The sequence below is a fragment of the Somniosus microcephalus genome, chromosome 13, assembly GCF_052327205.1.
Source record: "Somniosus microcephalus isolate GS21.2 chromosome 13, FLI_Smic_1.0, whole genome shotgun sequence".
Lineage (NCBI taxonomy): Eukaryota > Metazoa > Chordata > Chondrichthyes > Squaliformes > Somniosidae > Somniosus > Somniosus microcephalus.
In genome coordinates, this window is record NC_140999.1 from 23,478,143 (window position 1) to 23,495,702 (window position 17,560).

Genomic DNA, 17,560 nt, shown 5'->3' on the forward strand with positions numbered 1-17,560 from the left:
GCAGCCATTACAACACAAATAAAACAGTAGTTATAATTACAAACTACCAAGTCCAGAGTCGTCTATTACAAAGCACTACGAGCGCTAGAAGACATAACATGGTGGCAGCGGTATAAGTGAGTAAAACTTACGCAAATAAAAACGATATCAGATTGAAGAAAGAAATTTAAAAGTAAACTCTGCAGCGTTGTAACCGCGAATCATACGAGCAGCTAAAATGGCAGCGTCCAATGCACTGACCGTGAATATGCTCCCCATCATGAACTGGGAAGCCGATGATATCGTGGAAGCTTTCCGGAAATTTAAGCAAAAATGCGAGCTTACATTTAAAAGTTTCCTGAAATGCTCCTCCGACGAGGAAAAAGTCAGCTACATTCTACTGTGGGCGGGAGAAAAAGGCTTAGATCTCTATAACAGCTGGAGTTTATCCGAAGAGGATAAAACGAACCCTACGGAGATTTATGAAAAGTTCAGTAACCATCTTGAGCCTAAATCAAACCACCGCATACACAGGTATAAATTCCAAAGCTTAAGACAGGAACCTGGTGAAACGGCTGACAATTTCCTGACGAGATTAAAAAACGAAGCCAGCAAATGCAAGTTTACGGAACTAGAAGAAAGGCTGGTAGACCAAATAATATGGGGATCAGCACATACAGAAGTGCAAAAAGAACTAATAGGAAAAGAAAAGCTCGGAATATCAGAAGCCATAGATACAGCGAGGGCTCACGAAGCCACAAAACAACAGATGAAAATGCTGAATACTCATACGGCTGACGTGCGGACAACTCCCGAACCGGATCACAGAGTAGATGCAGTGCGCGAAAAGCACAGCACACAAAAACAAGTATATGACAGCGGGAAGAATACGTGTAGAAACTGCAGAAGGCAACACGACTACACAGACAGAAGAAAATGCCCAGCATATGGAACAAGCTGCAACACGTGTGGTAAAGCAAACCACTGGCAAAAGATGTGCAGAGCTAAAAGAGAGGGGCTACACACCAAAAGCAGAGGTGGGCAGCAGAACCAACAAAAGAAAAACGAAATCCATACCATGGGTGAGCAAGATGACGAAGACTGCGGATACGACAAAGCTCTGAACATTGAAACCATAAAGGTTCTCTTACACGATCATCCAGATTAAAAAGAAGATCGAAGGACAGCCCACAACCGTCAATCTAAAAGTAAAGTTGGACACAGGAGCTCAGAGCAACATCCTTCCACTGAGGCTATACCAGAGGATCTTCCCTGAAAACTTGGGCGAAGATAGATACCCGAAAAGAGGATGTTTAAAAGCAAACAACGTCACGCTGACAGCGTATGGGGGGAGCGAGATCAGACAACTTGGAACAACCTATATAAAAGGAACACACAAAAGCAGAAACATCAACTGCATGTTCTATGTGACCGACTCCGAGGGACCGGCGATCCTGGGATTAAACAGCTGCGAGAAGCTGGGGTTAATCTCGGTAAACCACGAACTAACAAAAACATCACTGAAAGCCGACAGCAACACCCCACTGGAGAATCGTCCACAAATCATGGACACGAAACATTTGATGGACATGTATCCAGAATGTTTTGATGACACTGTAGGATGCTTCGGGGAGTTCAAGTACCATATAACAATAGATCCAGAGGTAAAACCCGTCATCCACGCTCCAAGAAAAATACCCATCGAGCTAAAAGAAAAATTATACACCGAACTAAAAGAAATGGAAGAGAAAGAAATAATCGCAAAGGTCACTGAACCCACAGACTGGGTAAACTCGATTGTGGTACGGGAAAAGCTGAACGGGTGGCTCAGAATCTGTCTGGACCCCAAAGACTTTGTTAAGCTGGATTAATCCCATACTGCCTTACCAATGATTCGCAAAGCATGATGGACTACTTGACATACAGTGAATGGTTTAAATGTAAAAAGCTGATACAGGACTGTGGGAATGCAATACACATAGATAAGAAAGGACGAAACAGAATGTTTATAGAACAGAGTAGAGACAGTCTCAGGGCCGAATTTTGTTGGAAGCTAAAGTGAATTTTAAACAGAACTCTGTAAAAAGAAACAAATGACTTGTGTAGCGTGTGATCGCCTGGTTTTCTGTTTACACATGACTTGCAATTTATGAAAATGTATAAATATTGTAGCCCCGTGAGTCTCGGGGCTCACTCTTTGGGAGGCATACTTGTGTGCAGAAACACAATGGGGTTTCTCAGAGTGAAGTCCAGGTACCTTAATAAAACTTTACTTATTTTACAGTTTCTGACTTTGTGTATTACTGAGAAAGTGACAATAGACTGACCGGCGTGTTGAGTCTCCTAAAGCAGCGAACCCTGATACCCCAAGTTAGGGGTAGATCCTCCTCACAGAAGCGAGGGGTTAACAACTTAAACCAGGCAATAAAGCGGGACCACTACCCCACACCAACATTAGAAGAAATCACACCAGCACTGGCAGGAGCCAAAGTCTTCTCCAAACTGGATGCCAGAAACGGCTACTGGAACGTAAAACTGGACGAAGAATCAACTAACCTGACGACTTTTAATACACCATTGGGGCGTTATAAATTCCTGCGGCTGCCATTCGGGTTGAAAGTCAGCCAAGACATCTTCCAACAAAAGATCAATGAAACATACAAAGGCTGTGAAGGAGCCATTGGAATCGCTGATGACATCCAAGTTTACGGATCAAATGAAAGAGACCACGACGTGCACTTGCACGAGGCCATGGAGCGTACCAGAACGGCTGGCATCAAGCTGAACGCTGAGAAGTGCATCGTTAAAAGTACGAAATGCAAATTTTTTGGCATGATCTACACACCGGAGGGTGTCAAGCCTAATCCCGAAAAGGTCAAGGCGATAGCAGAGATGAAACCTCCAAACGACAAGAAGGAGCAGAGAAGCTACCTCGGCTTGGTCCAGTATATGAGCTCTTTCATCCCGAACATGTCAGACTACACAGCGAACCTAAGAGAATTACTAAAAGAAGACACCGAATACCAATGGTCAGAATCCCATGAGAGGAACTTCAAACACCGAAAGGAATTATTATGTAAAGAAATCAGCCTGTCTTATTACGATAGAAAAAAACCTGTCACCCTACAGGTAGATGCCTCTACCAGGGGGCTAGGGGCAGCCCTCGTGCAGGAAGGAAAACCAATAGCTTTCGCATCGAAGGCATTGACATCAGCAGAGACAAGATACGCAAACATCAAAAGAGAGCTATTGGCAGTAGTATACGGATGTGAAAAGTTCCACACCTACTTATACGGAAGAAAATTCGAGGTAGAGAGTGACCATCGTCCACTCGAACAAATTTACAAGAAAAACCTAAGCAAGGCCCCAGCAAGACTGCAAAGGTTACTGTTAAGACTCCAAAGTTACGACTTTGAATTAAAATACCAGCCAGGGAAGGAAATGGCACTGCCAGATGCATTGTCTCGATTGTCACCACACGAAAAACACGAGATGAAGGGCCTGACAGTAAAAATACACCACCTCGTAAATGTTACTCCCACAAAGCTTAGCCAAATTCAAGAGGAGACTGGTAAAGAGGAGTTGCTATTACTCATGCAACAGGTAATACAGGGGTGGCCGGAGAAGATCCAGCAGGTCCAAAACCAAATCCGACAGTACTGGACAATCAGAGACGACATCTCGGTGGAGGACGGTGTTCTCCTTGCTGGCTCAAGAATCATAGTACCAAAAACGATGCAAACGGAACTTCTCCGCTTAATACACCAAGGCCATATGGGGATGGAGAAATGTAAACTAAGAGCCAGATCAGCTGTGTACTGGATAGGCATGTACAAAAGCATAGAACAAATGGTCTCCACATGCTGCATATGCCAGAAATACCGAAACACACAGCAGAAGGAGGAGATGATTCAAATGGAAGTACCCCCGAGACCATGGCACACGGTCGGAACAGATCTGTTCCTGTGCAACCAGGAGTGGTACATCATAGTAGCAGACTACTACTCAAAATTTCCTTTTGTCAGAAGGATAAACGACCTGAGAGCCACAACAATCACAAAAATTGCGAAAAACTTATTCGCAGAACAGGGCATCCCAGAGAAGGTCATCTGCGACAATGGGACACAATTCACCTCCAGCGAATTCAGAGCACTGGCTGGAAAATACGGATTTAAAATAATGACCTCATCCCCACATTACCCAAGGGGACACGGATTTATTGAAAGACAGATCCAAACAGTCAAAAGAGCTCTCATTAAAAGCAAGGAGATGGGAGAAGACCAAGACCTCACCCTTTTGGCAATCAGATCGACACCTTTGAGAGCAGACTTGAAATCACCAGCAGAACTACTAAACGGTAGAAAATACAAAACAACTCTACCAGCAAAGGTATATCCTCCCCAGGACCAAGAGGACGTTCGGCAGAAGCTGATGGAAACACAAGCTACGGGGAGCACACACTATAACAAGCATGCAAAACCACTATCGGAGCTGCTAAATGGGCAATCAGTGCATATACAAGATCCGTTGTTGAGAACATGGAGTCCAGCCAAGGTTATTGGAAAAGCTGATACTCCAAGATCTTACTTGGTAGAGACAGAACCTGGAAACCAATACAGGCGTAACAGGATCCATATCAGACCCTCACCTGAAGCTGTCAAACAGCGGACAACATTAACAGCAGTTAGGGTACCAGACACGGAAAACAATATAACGCCAGAAACAAACACCTCAAATACAACAACTGCAAACATGCACTCTCTAGAGCCAAACACGACAGCACCGGCAACAAGAAAAGAACACACCAAAACACCGCAGAAAGGAATAGTTACAGCCAAGTCCACAAGATGGAGGAGTAACATACAACCACCTGAGTGGTATCGCGAATAATTATAAAGACAATTATAATTCGCACAGAACAGTAAAACAACATGGACAAATATCTGTATATAAATTGAGCAAAGAAAGCTCACGTTCTGTATTTTGTTAACGTTATTCAACTGGAAACATTGTAAAATAGAAAATTGATGTAATTCATTTTGTTGGGAAAGAGGGATGTTACATAGTTATGTTGGGACTACATTGTACAAGTGTACTAACACTCAAATCAAGTGTAGCAGCACTACGATGCTGGGAAAGTAGTGCGCAGGCGCCGCACAGGACTTTGTAAATATCACCCCACACCATGCGGCAGGCAGCCATTACAACACAAATAAAACAGTAGTTATAATTACAAACTACCGAGTCCAGAGTCGTCTTTACAAAGCACTACGATGCCGTCTTGCCTTCTGGCGGAGGCGAAGGTCCCCAATGGAGGGCTCTCTACGCGGGAGTCCTCCCTTGTTCTATCGGGGACTTGGCCTGGAGGGTGTTGCACGGAGCAGTCCCGTGCAATTTGGTTTTAAATAGGTTCACGGACTCCCAGGCCGCCTGCATTTTCTGCGGCCTGGAGGAGTCAGTATTTCATGTTTATACAGAATGTGAGAGGTTGCAGCCCCTCTTTCATTACCGGAAGGGGCTGCTCCTCGATTTTTGGTTGCACTTCAGTCCCACGCTCTTGATCTACGGTTACCCGGTGCGGAGGGGAGCGGGCAGGTTGGAGGACCTCCTCGTGGGTCTGCTCCTGGGCCTGGCTAAAAAAGCCATCAATTGGTCTTGGCAGCAGGTGGTCGATTGTCTGCCTCTCTTCCACGGCCATGTTCGCGCCCGGGTGGCCCTGGAGATGGAGCACGTGGTGTCCGCCGGCACGCTTGAGTACTTCCGCGACCGGTGGGCGCCGCGGGGACTGGAGTGCATAATAAATTCGGACAACACAATTTTAATTTAAGTTGTTAAGGTTCATTTAAAGTTTTATTAGTTACAGTCAAATTTGTTTATGTTTTTAATCAAAAAGAGTACAAAGCACTACGAGTGCTAGAAGACATACACTTCAAAAGTACTTCATTGGCTGTAAAGCGCTTTGGAACGACCTGAGGTTGTGAGAGGGGCTATATAAATGCAAGTGGCTTATAAGCTAAATGAAAGGAAATAATTTCATCTCCTATTCGCTATGAGACACTCTTTGGTGCCATTTCATATTCCCCTTGCCTCATCTTTTTCCTGTGTTGTTGACCAGGAGACAATCCGCCACGCATGCGCAATAGGCGTCGCGGCGGCGCTGATCTACCGCGCGTGCGCGGGTCGGCGGTGGCTGTCGCGTGAAATAACGTCACAAAGCGGCGCGGGCGGCCCGGCACTCGGTCAGCCATGGACGATGAGGAGGAGACTTACCGACTGTGGAAGATCCGCAAAACTATCATGCAGGTGGGTGTGTGAAATGGTGTTGACACTGCGGCCTGGGCTTGAAGGTCGGGCGCAGTGCGGGTTTACACGGAGGGGTGTAGGTGTGTGTACACAGGCTGTGGGGACTCTGGGTGGGGAGGGGGAGTGAGGCCTAGCTGGAGCTTGCAGCGCCTTTTGTGGGGTGGGGGTGCATGAGAGCTGGAACTAAGAACCAGGAATCCCCCCCCCCCCTCCACTTCTGCCCCCTCCCACCCTATTTCATCTAACTATCAGCATATCCTTTTATTTTCTCCCTTGTGTTTATCTAGCTTCCCCTTAATTGCATCTATGCTAGTCCCCTCAACTACTCCCTGTGGTAGCGAGTTCCACATTCTGACCACTCTCTGGGTGAAGAAGTTTCTCCTGAATTTCTAATTTGATTTATTATGACCCCTAGTTTTGGACCCCCCACAAGTTCAAAAACCTTCTGTACGTCTACCCTATTGAACCCCTTAATTTTAAAGATCTCTATTGGGTCACTCCTCGGCAATGTTCCCGTTTAGTTGCACGGCTGTGCATCTGTGAAGTTCCTGCACAGGCTGCTTGCCGGTTTCTCTCTGGGGGAAAAAAATTACCTTGAACATTGCTCCTCTGTTCAGTCTTTCCTTATAGTTTTAACCTCTCAGTTCTGGTATCATCCTTATAATGAGTATTTCTGACTTAATGTAATTTTTATTAACTTTTCCTCTCTGTATTGAGACTGATGTGCAAATTTCAGAGCCAGTCATTAGACTTTACTGAAATCATAGAATCATACAGAACAGAAGGAGGCCATTTGGTCCATCGTGCCTGTGTCGGCCCTTTGAACGAGCTATCAAATTAGTCCCACTCCCCTGCTCTTTCCCATAGCCCTGCAAATGTTTCCTTTTCATGTATATATCCAATTCACTTTTGAAAGTTACTTAAAAATCTCCTTCCACCACCCTTTCACACAATGCATTCCAGATCATCATAACTTGCAACTCATCTCCACTCTTACTTTAATTCTGTCCCCTCTGGTTACTGACCCTCCTGCCAGTTGAACCAGTTTCTCCATATTTACTAAAAACACATTATCATTTTGAACACCTCTATTAAAGTTCTCTGTTTGTTAGGGTTTTTTAATGCTCCAAGATTAGTGTTAATGTTAAACTTGGAGTGCAAATTGGGTGCCAACTGACTCTGAAGCAAAGTGAGACAGCCTCATCAGCTTCCTTCCAGTGTCAGATCGGGCCTTGATTCAATCTGCACCTACCTGTAACTGCAGCATCAGCAAAGTTAAACCACTTTGCGCTAAGGCTACAGTTGGATTCTGAATTCAACCAGAGACTGTCAGCAACAAACCATTTTTCCATGTGCATGTGTGTCTTTCATTTACCATGATCACTTGTTTTTTGAATAATTACTGGACAGATAGAAAACTGCCATCTTGGGGACAAAGTACTTAAAGGAATGCTTACCCTTTGTAATTCCCAGCTTTGCCACGATCGTGGATATTTAGTGACACAAGATGAATTGGATCAGACACTGGAAGAATTTAGGGGTCAGTTTGGAGATAAGCCAAGTGAAGGACGGCCACGACGTTCCGACCTGACTGTGCTTGTTGCTCATAATGATGACCCCACTGATCAGATGTTTGTTTTCTTTCCAGGTACACAAACAAAATTATTTGGGGTTTTATCTTTTTCCTCTGGGTTTTAGGGTTGAATCAATCATAATCTTCCCCTCCCCTGCCAGTTAGCACTATTATCATTAGCGAGGGGGGGGTGGAGAACGGGGACAGAAGACCATGGATATATTAGTTGATGCAGATGTTAGTTCTTCTCAGTTAAGCAACCAGGATTGAATGTGAGAACGGACGTTTGCACCATCTTGGTAGCTCTCCATTCTTCCTTAGGCAGAGATTAACTGTATAATTAGCCCACCCTTTCCCTCGAATCGCAAGCCTAGAGTTTGAGCTCTGATCCAGTTATGAACAGCACTCTGGCCTTGCTGCCATCCTACTTCTGGCCCTCTCCCCATGCTGCCCTAAGTCGACTACCAGGCAACATGACAACAACCCAGGAGCAACAGGCCTGTTGACTTATTTAATTGGTGGGGTTGTGAATGTGTGTCTTCCACTAAATCCTCATGTTCAAATTATTTTTAACGCTACTTAATTGTAAGTAACATGAGTGCAAGTTGGACTTAAATGGGCAATACAGTTAATTTTTTTTTTTTTTAAGTTTATGCGATTGTAAATAATTTATTTTTGGAATATTTCCGCTGGGGTGGGATTGTGGAAATGCAAGATAAACTTGTTTTGTAATACAGCCTTAGTGCAGTACTTGTCCCTGAAGGAAAACGTGCCAATGTAGATTTCCTTGTGTTTACCAGTCACACCATACAATATGTCTCAATGGAGTAGATGAATAACAAGCAAGCACATTGTTGCTTCTCAAAGCAATTCTTCCTATCAACTGTGTGGCTATGTTTATGTGACTGATATAAAAATTGTTCATTTGTTATCAGAGGAGCCTAAAGTTGGGATTAAAACCATTAAAATGTACTGTCAGCGCATGCAGGAAGAAAATATTACCAGAGCCATCATTGTGGTACAACAAGGGATGACGCCATCGGCCAAACAGGTACAAAGTGGCAGTTTAATTATTATGTTACAGAAACTTGCTGTTAATGATTTTTCTTCTGTTAACTCGGTCATTTGTAAGTATCGAATCTTTAAATGAGAGGATGAAAAGTAAACTAAATCATCCAGATGTGTCAAAATACAAATTCGTGCCAAGCTGGGAATTAGGTGGTGTAAGAAACCACCACAAGGTAATGAGTTCAAATTCCAGGCCTGCCTGGTCCTTGAACCTAGTTACTTAAGTGGTGTCTGTTCAAGACAGACTACTCGATGGATGCCATATAGTGAAATGTTGTGCTCAGTGAAGTATGTTTGTCATGAATATCATTTGTGGTTTGGCCTGAAGGGTACCAATGGCACAGACCATCCGTCCCTTTTACTGGAAGAGAGGACTAGGAAAATTTCAGTATCATCAAATACACTGTGTTAACTGTTGCATTAGTTGTATTAGTTTTGGATCCCTTTACATGGTTATGCAAGACTTTGGGAAATTATAGAACAGCAAGAGAGGTGCTTGCCCACAGGAGCGGCAATCTGCACGGTGGCATAGTGGTTAGCACTGTTGCCTCACAGCGCCAGGGACCCGGGTTCAAATCCGGCCTCGGGTGACTCTCTGTGTGGAGTTTGCACATTCTCCCTGTGTTTGCGTGGGTTTTCTCCGGGTGCTCCGGTTTCCTCCCACAGTCCAAAGATGTGCGGGTTAGGTTGATTGGCCATGATAAAAAAATTGGCCCTTAGTGTTAGGGGGGATTAAATACGTGGGGTTACAGGTGTAGGGACCGGGTGGGATGGCTGTCGGTGTAGGGACCGGGTGGGATGGCTGTCGGTGTAGGGACCGGGTGCTAGGGTTTGGATGATCAGCCATGATCTCGTTGAATGGCGGAGCAGGCTCGAAGGGCCGAATGGCCTGCTCCTGCTCCTATCTTCTATGTTTAATCTCTCTCGCCAGCTCCTGAGTCTGGGTGGCCTGCTTATACTTTGTGGAGCGGTTACGATACCGAGGCATAAAAGAGAAGTGAAATGCATAACTGAGGAAATATCAGAAGGACCTTGACAGTAACATATGATATGAACATAAGCTTTTCTAAGTTAAAGTATTAATGTTTCTATTTGATTTCTTTTTGCCCAGTCCCTCGTTGACATGGCTCCTAAGTACATCCTTGAGCAATTCTTGCAGCAGGAACTCCTAATTAACATTACAGAACATGAGGTAAGTTTGGAAAAGCCTTTCTATGAAATTAATGTGGATTTGAAGAGTAAAGCTGCCACTAAGCAGTGTTGGGCAGTAGTCACGTGCATAGGATCTGAGATGCTTAACCTAACTGCATCTGGTTTCTTTTTTTCTTAAATGCGATAAATCCATCTGGTCACGTGCTATCCTTTGGAATTGGAATTGCATTCGTTTTTAATTTATTCCAAATAATGTATATGATGGGGGTCATAGTGTAACTTTGGCATTTGCTTGGCTGTACTAGTCAATCAAGGCTATTTTTGGCTTCTCAGCCATAAATTTGCTAATTGTCCAGCAGAATGCTGTTTATAAATGTTTTGCACAAGTATTGTAAAAAGCTGGTACATAAGCCATCTGCCTTAATGCAAATTTTTACAAATGATTTGCAAATAAATTAAGTTTCCTTGTTTCCATCAAGTTCTTATTTGCACTGATCCATTTCTTTGTTATAAAGTAAGAATCTCCAGTGCTATAGAGTAGAACTTAGAGAGTGTATATAATAAAAGAAGTCACCCTAGCATAAAGGTCAGGACAGTTGATAGTTCTGCCTATTTCAGGTCCCTCAACAAGGACACTTCCACTGAAGCATCCACTTCTCAGTGAGGTTGAGAGAGCTGTACATAATACATTGGCTATACTACATATGTCCTGGAGTGTTTGAAAGTGAAAACTTTAGTTGCCCGGGACAATCCTTCCTCACAAAAGATGGAGTGAGATGACCTTTCTTATAAAAATAAAGGGGGAAAAGACAACTTGGAGCAACCATGTCAGTTTTAATAAGAAAAAAAATCAATATAAATTGAACAATACTTTAAATCCTTGAGTTTAAACAAAATAAACTTGAAGATGTGAAATCTCTAATACAGTGTTCTACCCCCTGTCCCAATGGACAAGTATGGCAAGTGCAATACGTGACTGTTCATTTCTATTGACATAATTAGGCATGTACTGGGGAAAGATCTTTGAAAGAAGTGGGGATGGAGTATGTGCATTCAGACTGTCTAAAGCGGACCCTGTTTCTGTAAATGAAGTTAATCCAGTTATGTATCTTAGCTTGTTCCAGAACACATAGTCATGACCAAGGAGGAAGTTACAGAGCTGCTGGCACGATAGTATCCTTTCTCGACGTGTTAAATTGTAAACATTTCTAATATTTCAAATGATAGCAACTGTGGTCTTTCTGTGGTGTATTAAAATTGCGCTTCTCCATAGGCTACACTATCAATGTGAGCACCAAAGTTAATTGTGAGATTTTAACTTTAGCAGGGTACAGTGGCTGAATTATAGTTCTTATTCTCTGGAATTTATCGTATACAGGATGTGTTTAGAAGTCTAATTTACATTCAGTTTTACTGTGTAGAACTGATGGACATTGTGCTCTTTCATAATCTATTTTGCATACTTTTGTTTTCTCTCGCTCGCAGCATCATAGTGATCCCAGGCTACCTATTTATGCACTGTTTCCAGAACTTACCACAAGCTCCCAAGTTTCTGTTTATGCTAGCCCATAATCATATTCGACGTGTTGCCCAAGTGATACCCTGCCCCCCATCCTCCACGGGGAACACTTCGCCGTAGCTCGATGCTTCTCTTTGTGGCCAGGTTAAGATTTAAAATTTACCATGTGACATTGTGCATTTTGAAACTCAAAAAGTATGTTTTTATTACTTCGCTTATCTCTGCCCCTCCCCTTCAAAGGTGTAGACTCCTTACTGGCATATGTTTCAATGGGGTACCCTCTGCTACCTTGTCCAAGTGCCTATTATTCTTGTCAGTGATGTCAGCCTTGAACATAAGTGTTGTCAGGATATATGACCACATCAGGAGAAGGCCAGAGTCTTTGCTCATAACATAAGAATTAGGAGCAGGAGTAGGCCATACGGCCCCTCGAACCTACTCCTCCATTCAATAAGATCATGGCTGATCTTCGATCTCAACTCCACTTTTCTGCCCTATGCCCATATCCCTTGATTCCCCATGAGTCCAAAAATCTATCTCTATCAGCCTTGAATATACTCAATGATTCAACATTCACAACCCTCTAGGGTAGAGAAATCCAAAGATTTGCAACCCTCTGAGTGAAGAAATTCCTCCTCCATCTCGGTCTTAAATGGCTGACCCCTCACATGATTTCCACACAGCCTTCCAGCAGGGATCACCAGATAGTGGCCAAGAGTGAACAATTTTCCCCTTCCTAACTCAAGCAGACTGAGGTAAATTCTAGCACTCCTACTGCCCTGGCAGAAATCGGATAGCTCGGCACAGACCTTGGATGTTCTTAGTCGGTGTGGCCTACCTACATCCAAGTCCCTTATATTTCCACCTCTGTTGCTCTAGTACAATAAGCACCTCCACGTTCTTAAATATAAGAGTTAAAAAAAGCCTGCATTATTCACCACCTTCCATATCTCACCCCTACCACTGCTGAAACCCTTATCCGTGCATTTGCACCTCGAAGGTCACTTGGTCCCAATGCCTCTTGAGTTCCATCTTTTGCAAATTGCAGCTTGTCCAAAACTCTGTTGCCTACGTCCTATACTACACCGAGTCCTGCTGCCAAACACTCCAGGCCTCATCAAACATCATTAGCTCCCCATCTCCCAATTCTTTGATTTCAAAATCCTTGTACTCATTTGCAAGTCACCTCACCTGTCTCTACAGACTTCTTCACTCCTGTGATCCAGCATACAATCTCTTCTGCTCCAACTCTCTCTCCACTCTACCTTCAGCAGCAGAGTCTTCAGCTATCTCTACTCCATGCTTTACAATACTCTCCTTAAATCCCTTTGCCTGCTACCCCTCTCTCTTGCTTCAAAAGCCATCTTAAAACCTTACTCTTCGATTTTTGTCTTGTCACCATCCCTAGCCCTTCTCCCACCACTATTTTTTAAAAATTCATCTCCATAGAAAAATAGGAGCAGGAGTTGGCCATTTGGCCTTTTGAGCCTGCTCTGCCATTCAATATGATCATGGCTGATCCTCTATCTTAATACCATATTCCTGTGCTCTCCCCATACCCCTTGATGCCTTTTGTGTCTAGAAGCACTTTGGGACATTTTATTGCATTAACAGGCTACACTGTTACCCAAGTCCATACAACGAGCTCTAACTGTTCAAAGATACCAATCTTGGAACTGGGGCCAGCTCCTGGGAATAAAGCAGCCGAGTTTGAGGATGGAGGCTTTAACCAGATCAGTGGGGTTTTTCCCAATTGAGGTCTGGGAATTGGTCCCGGAGAGAGCAGAGGTAGACCAAATGGGAAGAGTGTGAAAGGAATCCCAAAATGAGCCTTTTCATACCTTGCGAGATTTGATTTGATTGTGACCATTTTTTTTGAAATTTTAGTCTCTTTCCTTGCATGCTTTCCTTTTGCTGTCTATCTTGCTTTTTCTGTGAATATTACATTTCATCAATGCTCTCGAATCGCACAATTGGGGGGGGGGGGGGGAGCTGCTTCAGAGCAGCCTCCAGGGTTACTTTGCTGTATATCAAGTGTTGCTTTCAGTTGTGTGGTGGTGTAGTTGTACTCTGGATAAACTTGCTGAGCCATCAGGGAGCCCTGGCATTTTCCTATTGACTCCAGTCAAAACTTTGGTTTGGTGTTCTGGAAGAATGACACGTGCTGGCAGACCCTTTCGATCCATACTCCGCTTTTGAACTTTAAATTTGTCGTGAGCTTAATTTGCGGGAGACAGGTAGCAGATTGTTACCGTTCTTTAAGCTGCATTCTTTTGGTACTTTTGTAATGAACGTAGTTGCTCTTGGGTAATAATTTGATACCAGTTTTCCTGTTGACATTGCTGTGGGGGGAAAAGTTGGAAATGACACAAAATATTATGCCTGGGGTAAATCGGAGATTAGCTGCAAGTTAACGGAGCCCCTAATTGTGCTCTAACAGAGATCATTCCGATTTTGCCTGTTTAACACGACCGAGCAAAGGTTACATTATAATGCAATGAAAGTTGGCCTGTTGGAACAAAATATTTAATCAGTAGCCCTGCATGTTGATAAATAACCATTATATGCCTTAAGTATGTTACTAGTAAATTAAAAGAGAGCCAGTTGCCAAGAATACAAGCAGGCGATCCTGTGGCGCGATACTTTGGATTGAAAAGAGGACAGGTTTGTTGTAATACATTGTACAATTCCTGAATTGGCAAGTTTATTTTGCGGTACATCATTGCTGCTGATATAAGATCTGCGAGTGGCACTTTTTTTTCCCCCTGCTTATAGGTGGTTAAGATTATAAGACCCAGTGAGACGGCAGGAAGGTACATCACCTACAGACTTGTGCAGTGACGCATACTGTAAGTATCTTTGCAATTTTGTGACAAATGTACCTACTAATTTGTTCCTCATGCTTGTTGCATCCCATTTATCGCTAGTATTTATAATCATGTGGGAGAAAAGCCAGTGGAAATAAAGATCTTCTTTGCAAAGCTACATTATCCACTCCATTGCATAAACCACCTGCTCCACATCTGTAACCTTGCCCGTCTCTGCTCCTACCTCAGACCATCTGCCGCTGAAACCCTCGTCCATGTCTTTTGTCACCTCCAGACCTGCCTATTCCAATGCCTTCCTGGCCATCCTCTATCCTCCTAAACATTAGCTAATTCAAAACTCTGCTCCTTTTATTCTATCGTGCATCGAGTTGTTGTAGCACAGTAAAACATAGTTCACAGACTTTCTTGGATTAGATACTAACTACATCTAGATGTTTGCAGTTGAAAGCCTGTAAATGTGTGATATGTCCTAAAGAGCTGTGGCCTAAATTTTTCCCCTCATGAAGTGACTGACACTTTTGTGGCGTGTTTATCATCCACAGTACAGTGGCTGACCACGATGTTGCAATTCTAGGCTTTAACTGAATATTTCTTTCGTGCTCTGCACCAAAGGCCACTTCTGTAAGCAATCGCTCACACCCTTGAAACTGGACTCTGTCTTTATGGTACACAATGTCTGGTAATGCATCATTGTTACTATATGAACCTTACTAGATATGACCCGAGTCTTTTTGTGACCACCTAGACTTCAGACAGTGGATGAACAAACACTTTATCAGACTTTGGTTTAGTTTATCATGAGAAAACAAACTTTTTAAAAGTGACATAAGCAGTAACACAGTGGGTAGCACTCTTGCCTCTGAGTCAGAAGGTTGTGGGTTCAAGTCCCACTCCAGAAACCTGAGCACAAAAATCTAGGCTGACAGTGCAGCGTTCCCTGGAGTGTCAGAGGTGCCGTCTTTCAGATGAGACATTAAACCGAGGCCCCGTCTGCTCTCGCAGGTGGATGTAAAAGACCCCATGGCACTAGTTCAAAGAAAAGCAGGGGAGTTTTCCCCGGTGTCCTGGCCAATATTTATCCCTCAATCAACATCACTAAAAACAGATTATCTATCTGGTCATTATCACATTGCTGTTTGTGGGAACTTGCTGGGCACAAATTGGCTGCCACATTTCCTACATTGCAACAGTGACCACACTTAAAAGTACTTCATTGGCTGTAAATCACTTTGGGATGTCCTAAGGTTGTGAAAGGCGCTATATAAATGCAAGTTTTTTTTTGCCCTTTGGTATAGAGAAAAGATGAAGCGCTCCCTGTCCCTGTGCTAAATGGAAGCAGCTGCTGTATGCCAACATTAATGTTCCCAGGTTTTATCTGGTCTGACCCTAATTTTGAAATTCAACTTACTGGGTTCAATTATATTTAACCATAACATCAGAAAGTTTAGACACTAGAATCTATAGATCAAATAGGGTAAAAAGTATCTTTTCACCCTCTTCAGAATGCTGAAAAACTTAACACTTCTATTAGAACATTATTTTAGGTGTATCTGTTATTTACTTCTAAGTAGCATGGCAAGTTGAAGTGGAGTATTTGAAATAAACACTTGACACCAGGTCTGCGTTCGAAGATTCAAGCAGTCTTTATTCGCACCGGTGGGGAGACAACCTGCTATCTGTCTAGCCAGGCTTCTCTCCGCTGATGCAAAGTTTTAAGCAGTCTTTTATACAAAATATAGGTGCATGATTAGCCTCGTGCATAATCCATCTTAGCAATTTGATTGGGTTTCACCTCGCATGCACATTTACTGATTGGTTATATAAAATAAAGCAAAGCTTACATTAAAGCTGCCTACCAACGCGTGACATCAAGATAATGCCTTCATTACCGGAAAAGCATATGGCTGTTATCACCGCAAGCTGTTGCTGCAACTATGACATTGTGCTTATGCCAGGTGGGGTTTTACCAACATTGTACATTCTTCTAAGAGGAAGACTGCTGACTCATTGTTCTGCTTATCTGCCCCTCTAGGCCTCTTGTGGTTCAATGGTTTCGGCTAGTTGCAATTCACAGAATCACAGAAACCCCACAGTGCAGATAGAGGCCATTTCGGCCCATCGAGCCTGCCCGACACATATCCCACCCGATCCCCGTAACCCCTACACCAACACATATCCCACCCTATCCCTGTAACCCCACGTATTTAATCCCCCTAACACTAAGGGTCAATTTATCATAGCCAATCAACCTAACCCGCACATCTTTGGACTGTGGGAGGAAACCGGAGCACCCGGAGAATGTGCAAACTCCACACAGACAGTCGCCCCAGGCCGGATTCGAACCCGGGTCTCTGGCGCTGTGAGGCAACAGTGCTAACCACTATGCCACCGTGCTTATCTCCAAGTTATACAGCTTGCCGTAGTTAATCATTCTAACACTACTGCAAAATCAACATGTCATTCTTAGCATTATCTCAACTATCAGTTCAGCAACTTAAGACAGCTTACTTCTGCGAAAGGCGCACTTCTGCAAAATGACTTATTAACTCATTTAGTTCCGGAGACCCATTCGTAACCCTTTAATCATAGTAGAGCTCTAAAGCCCCATTTCACAAGTTACACCAGTTTGACATACATGTCAGAAGGCAGCACAGTAATCGTTCTCTTTTTGCTCTAGGCATGAAAATGACAACGACTGAAGGCAAACATTGAAAACTTCAAGCTGTTGCCGCTTTGTACTGATTCCTAACTTGAGCAAAGGGTGGTCTTTCAGTTAGTTCTATAACTGCATATGCCCTGTGATTTAATTAGTTTTTTTTAATAAACTGTGTATTCATAAACCTTTGGGTCTTGTTGTTTTTGCTTAAGTGTTAGAATTTAGTTGAGCAGTATTTATTGAGCAGCAGAAACCTGCCACACACACAAGCACATTTTCCTCCTTTCATACAGGAAGGGGTTTAATAGGGTGAATAGGGAAAGGTTGTTTCCTCTGGTTTGGGAGTCAGTGACTAGGGTCATTAACTTAACATAGTCATTGAGAGAGTGAGGGGACAAATTAAGCAAAATTTCTTTACATGGAGAGTTGGAGCATAGAATGCTTTGCTACAGGAAGTAGCTGAGGCAAAGATTATTGCATTT

At 43.4% G+C, this 17,560-nt stretch overlaps 1 protein-coding gene across 2 annotated transcripts; it reads left to right on the plus strand.

Annotated features, from left to right (window-relative positions):
* Positions 1-6,156: 6,156 nt before the first annotated feature.
* Positions 6,157-17,262, plus strand: LOC147108129 (DNA-directed RNA polymerases I, II, and III subunit RPABC1). 2 transcript variants are annotated; one of them, XM_086004622.1, is made up of 8 exons: positions 6,157-6,282; positions 7,756-7,930; positions 8,791-8,906; positions 10,035-10,115; positions 11,190-11,248; positions 14,180-14,258; positions 14,370-14,443; positions 17,100-17,262. In XM_086004622.1, the coding sequence occupies exons 1-7, from the start codon at positions 6,226-6,228 to the stop codon at positions 14,433-14,435; spliced, it is 633 nt and encodes a 210-aa protein (XP_085860748.1). In that variant the 5' UTR covers positions 6,157-6,225; the 3' UTR covers positions 14,436-14,443; positions 17,100-17,262. The 2 variants fall into 2 exon arrangements, with proteins under 2 accessions (XP_085860748.1, XP_085860749.1); XM_086004623.1 differs by lacking the exon at positions 7,756-7,930 and having other exon boundaries at positions 6,161-6,282.
* Positions 17,263-17,560: the final 298 nt, after the last annotated feature.

Excerpts from the sequence above, each read along its gene's own strand:
- LOC147108129 (XM_086004622.1), top strand. The coding sequence starts at position 6,226 with ATGGACGATGAGGAGGAGACTTACCGACTGTGGAAGATCCGCAAAACT. Across the intron at positions 10,116-11,189 it reads TTAACATTACAGAACATGAG|CTTGTTCCAGAACACATAGT; the intron begins GTAAGTTTGGAA and ends TATGTATCTTAG. Across the intron at positions 11,249-14,179 it reads ACAGAGCTGCTGGCACGATA|TAAATTAAAAGAGAGCCAGT; the intron begins GTATCCTTTCTC and ends GTATGTTACTAG.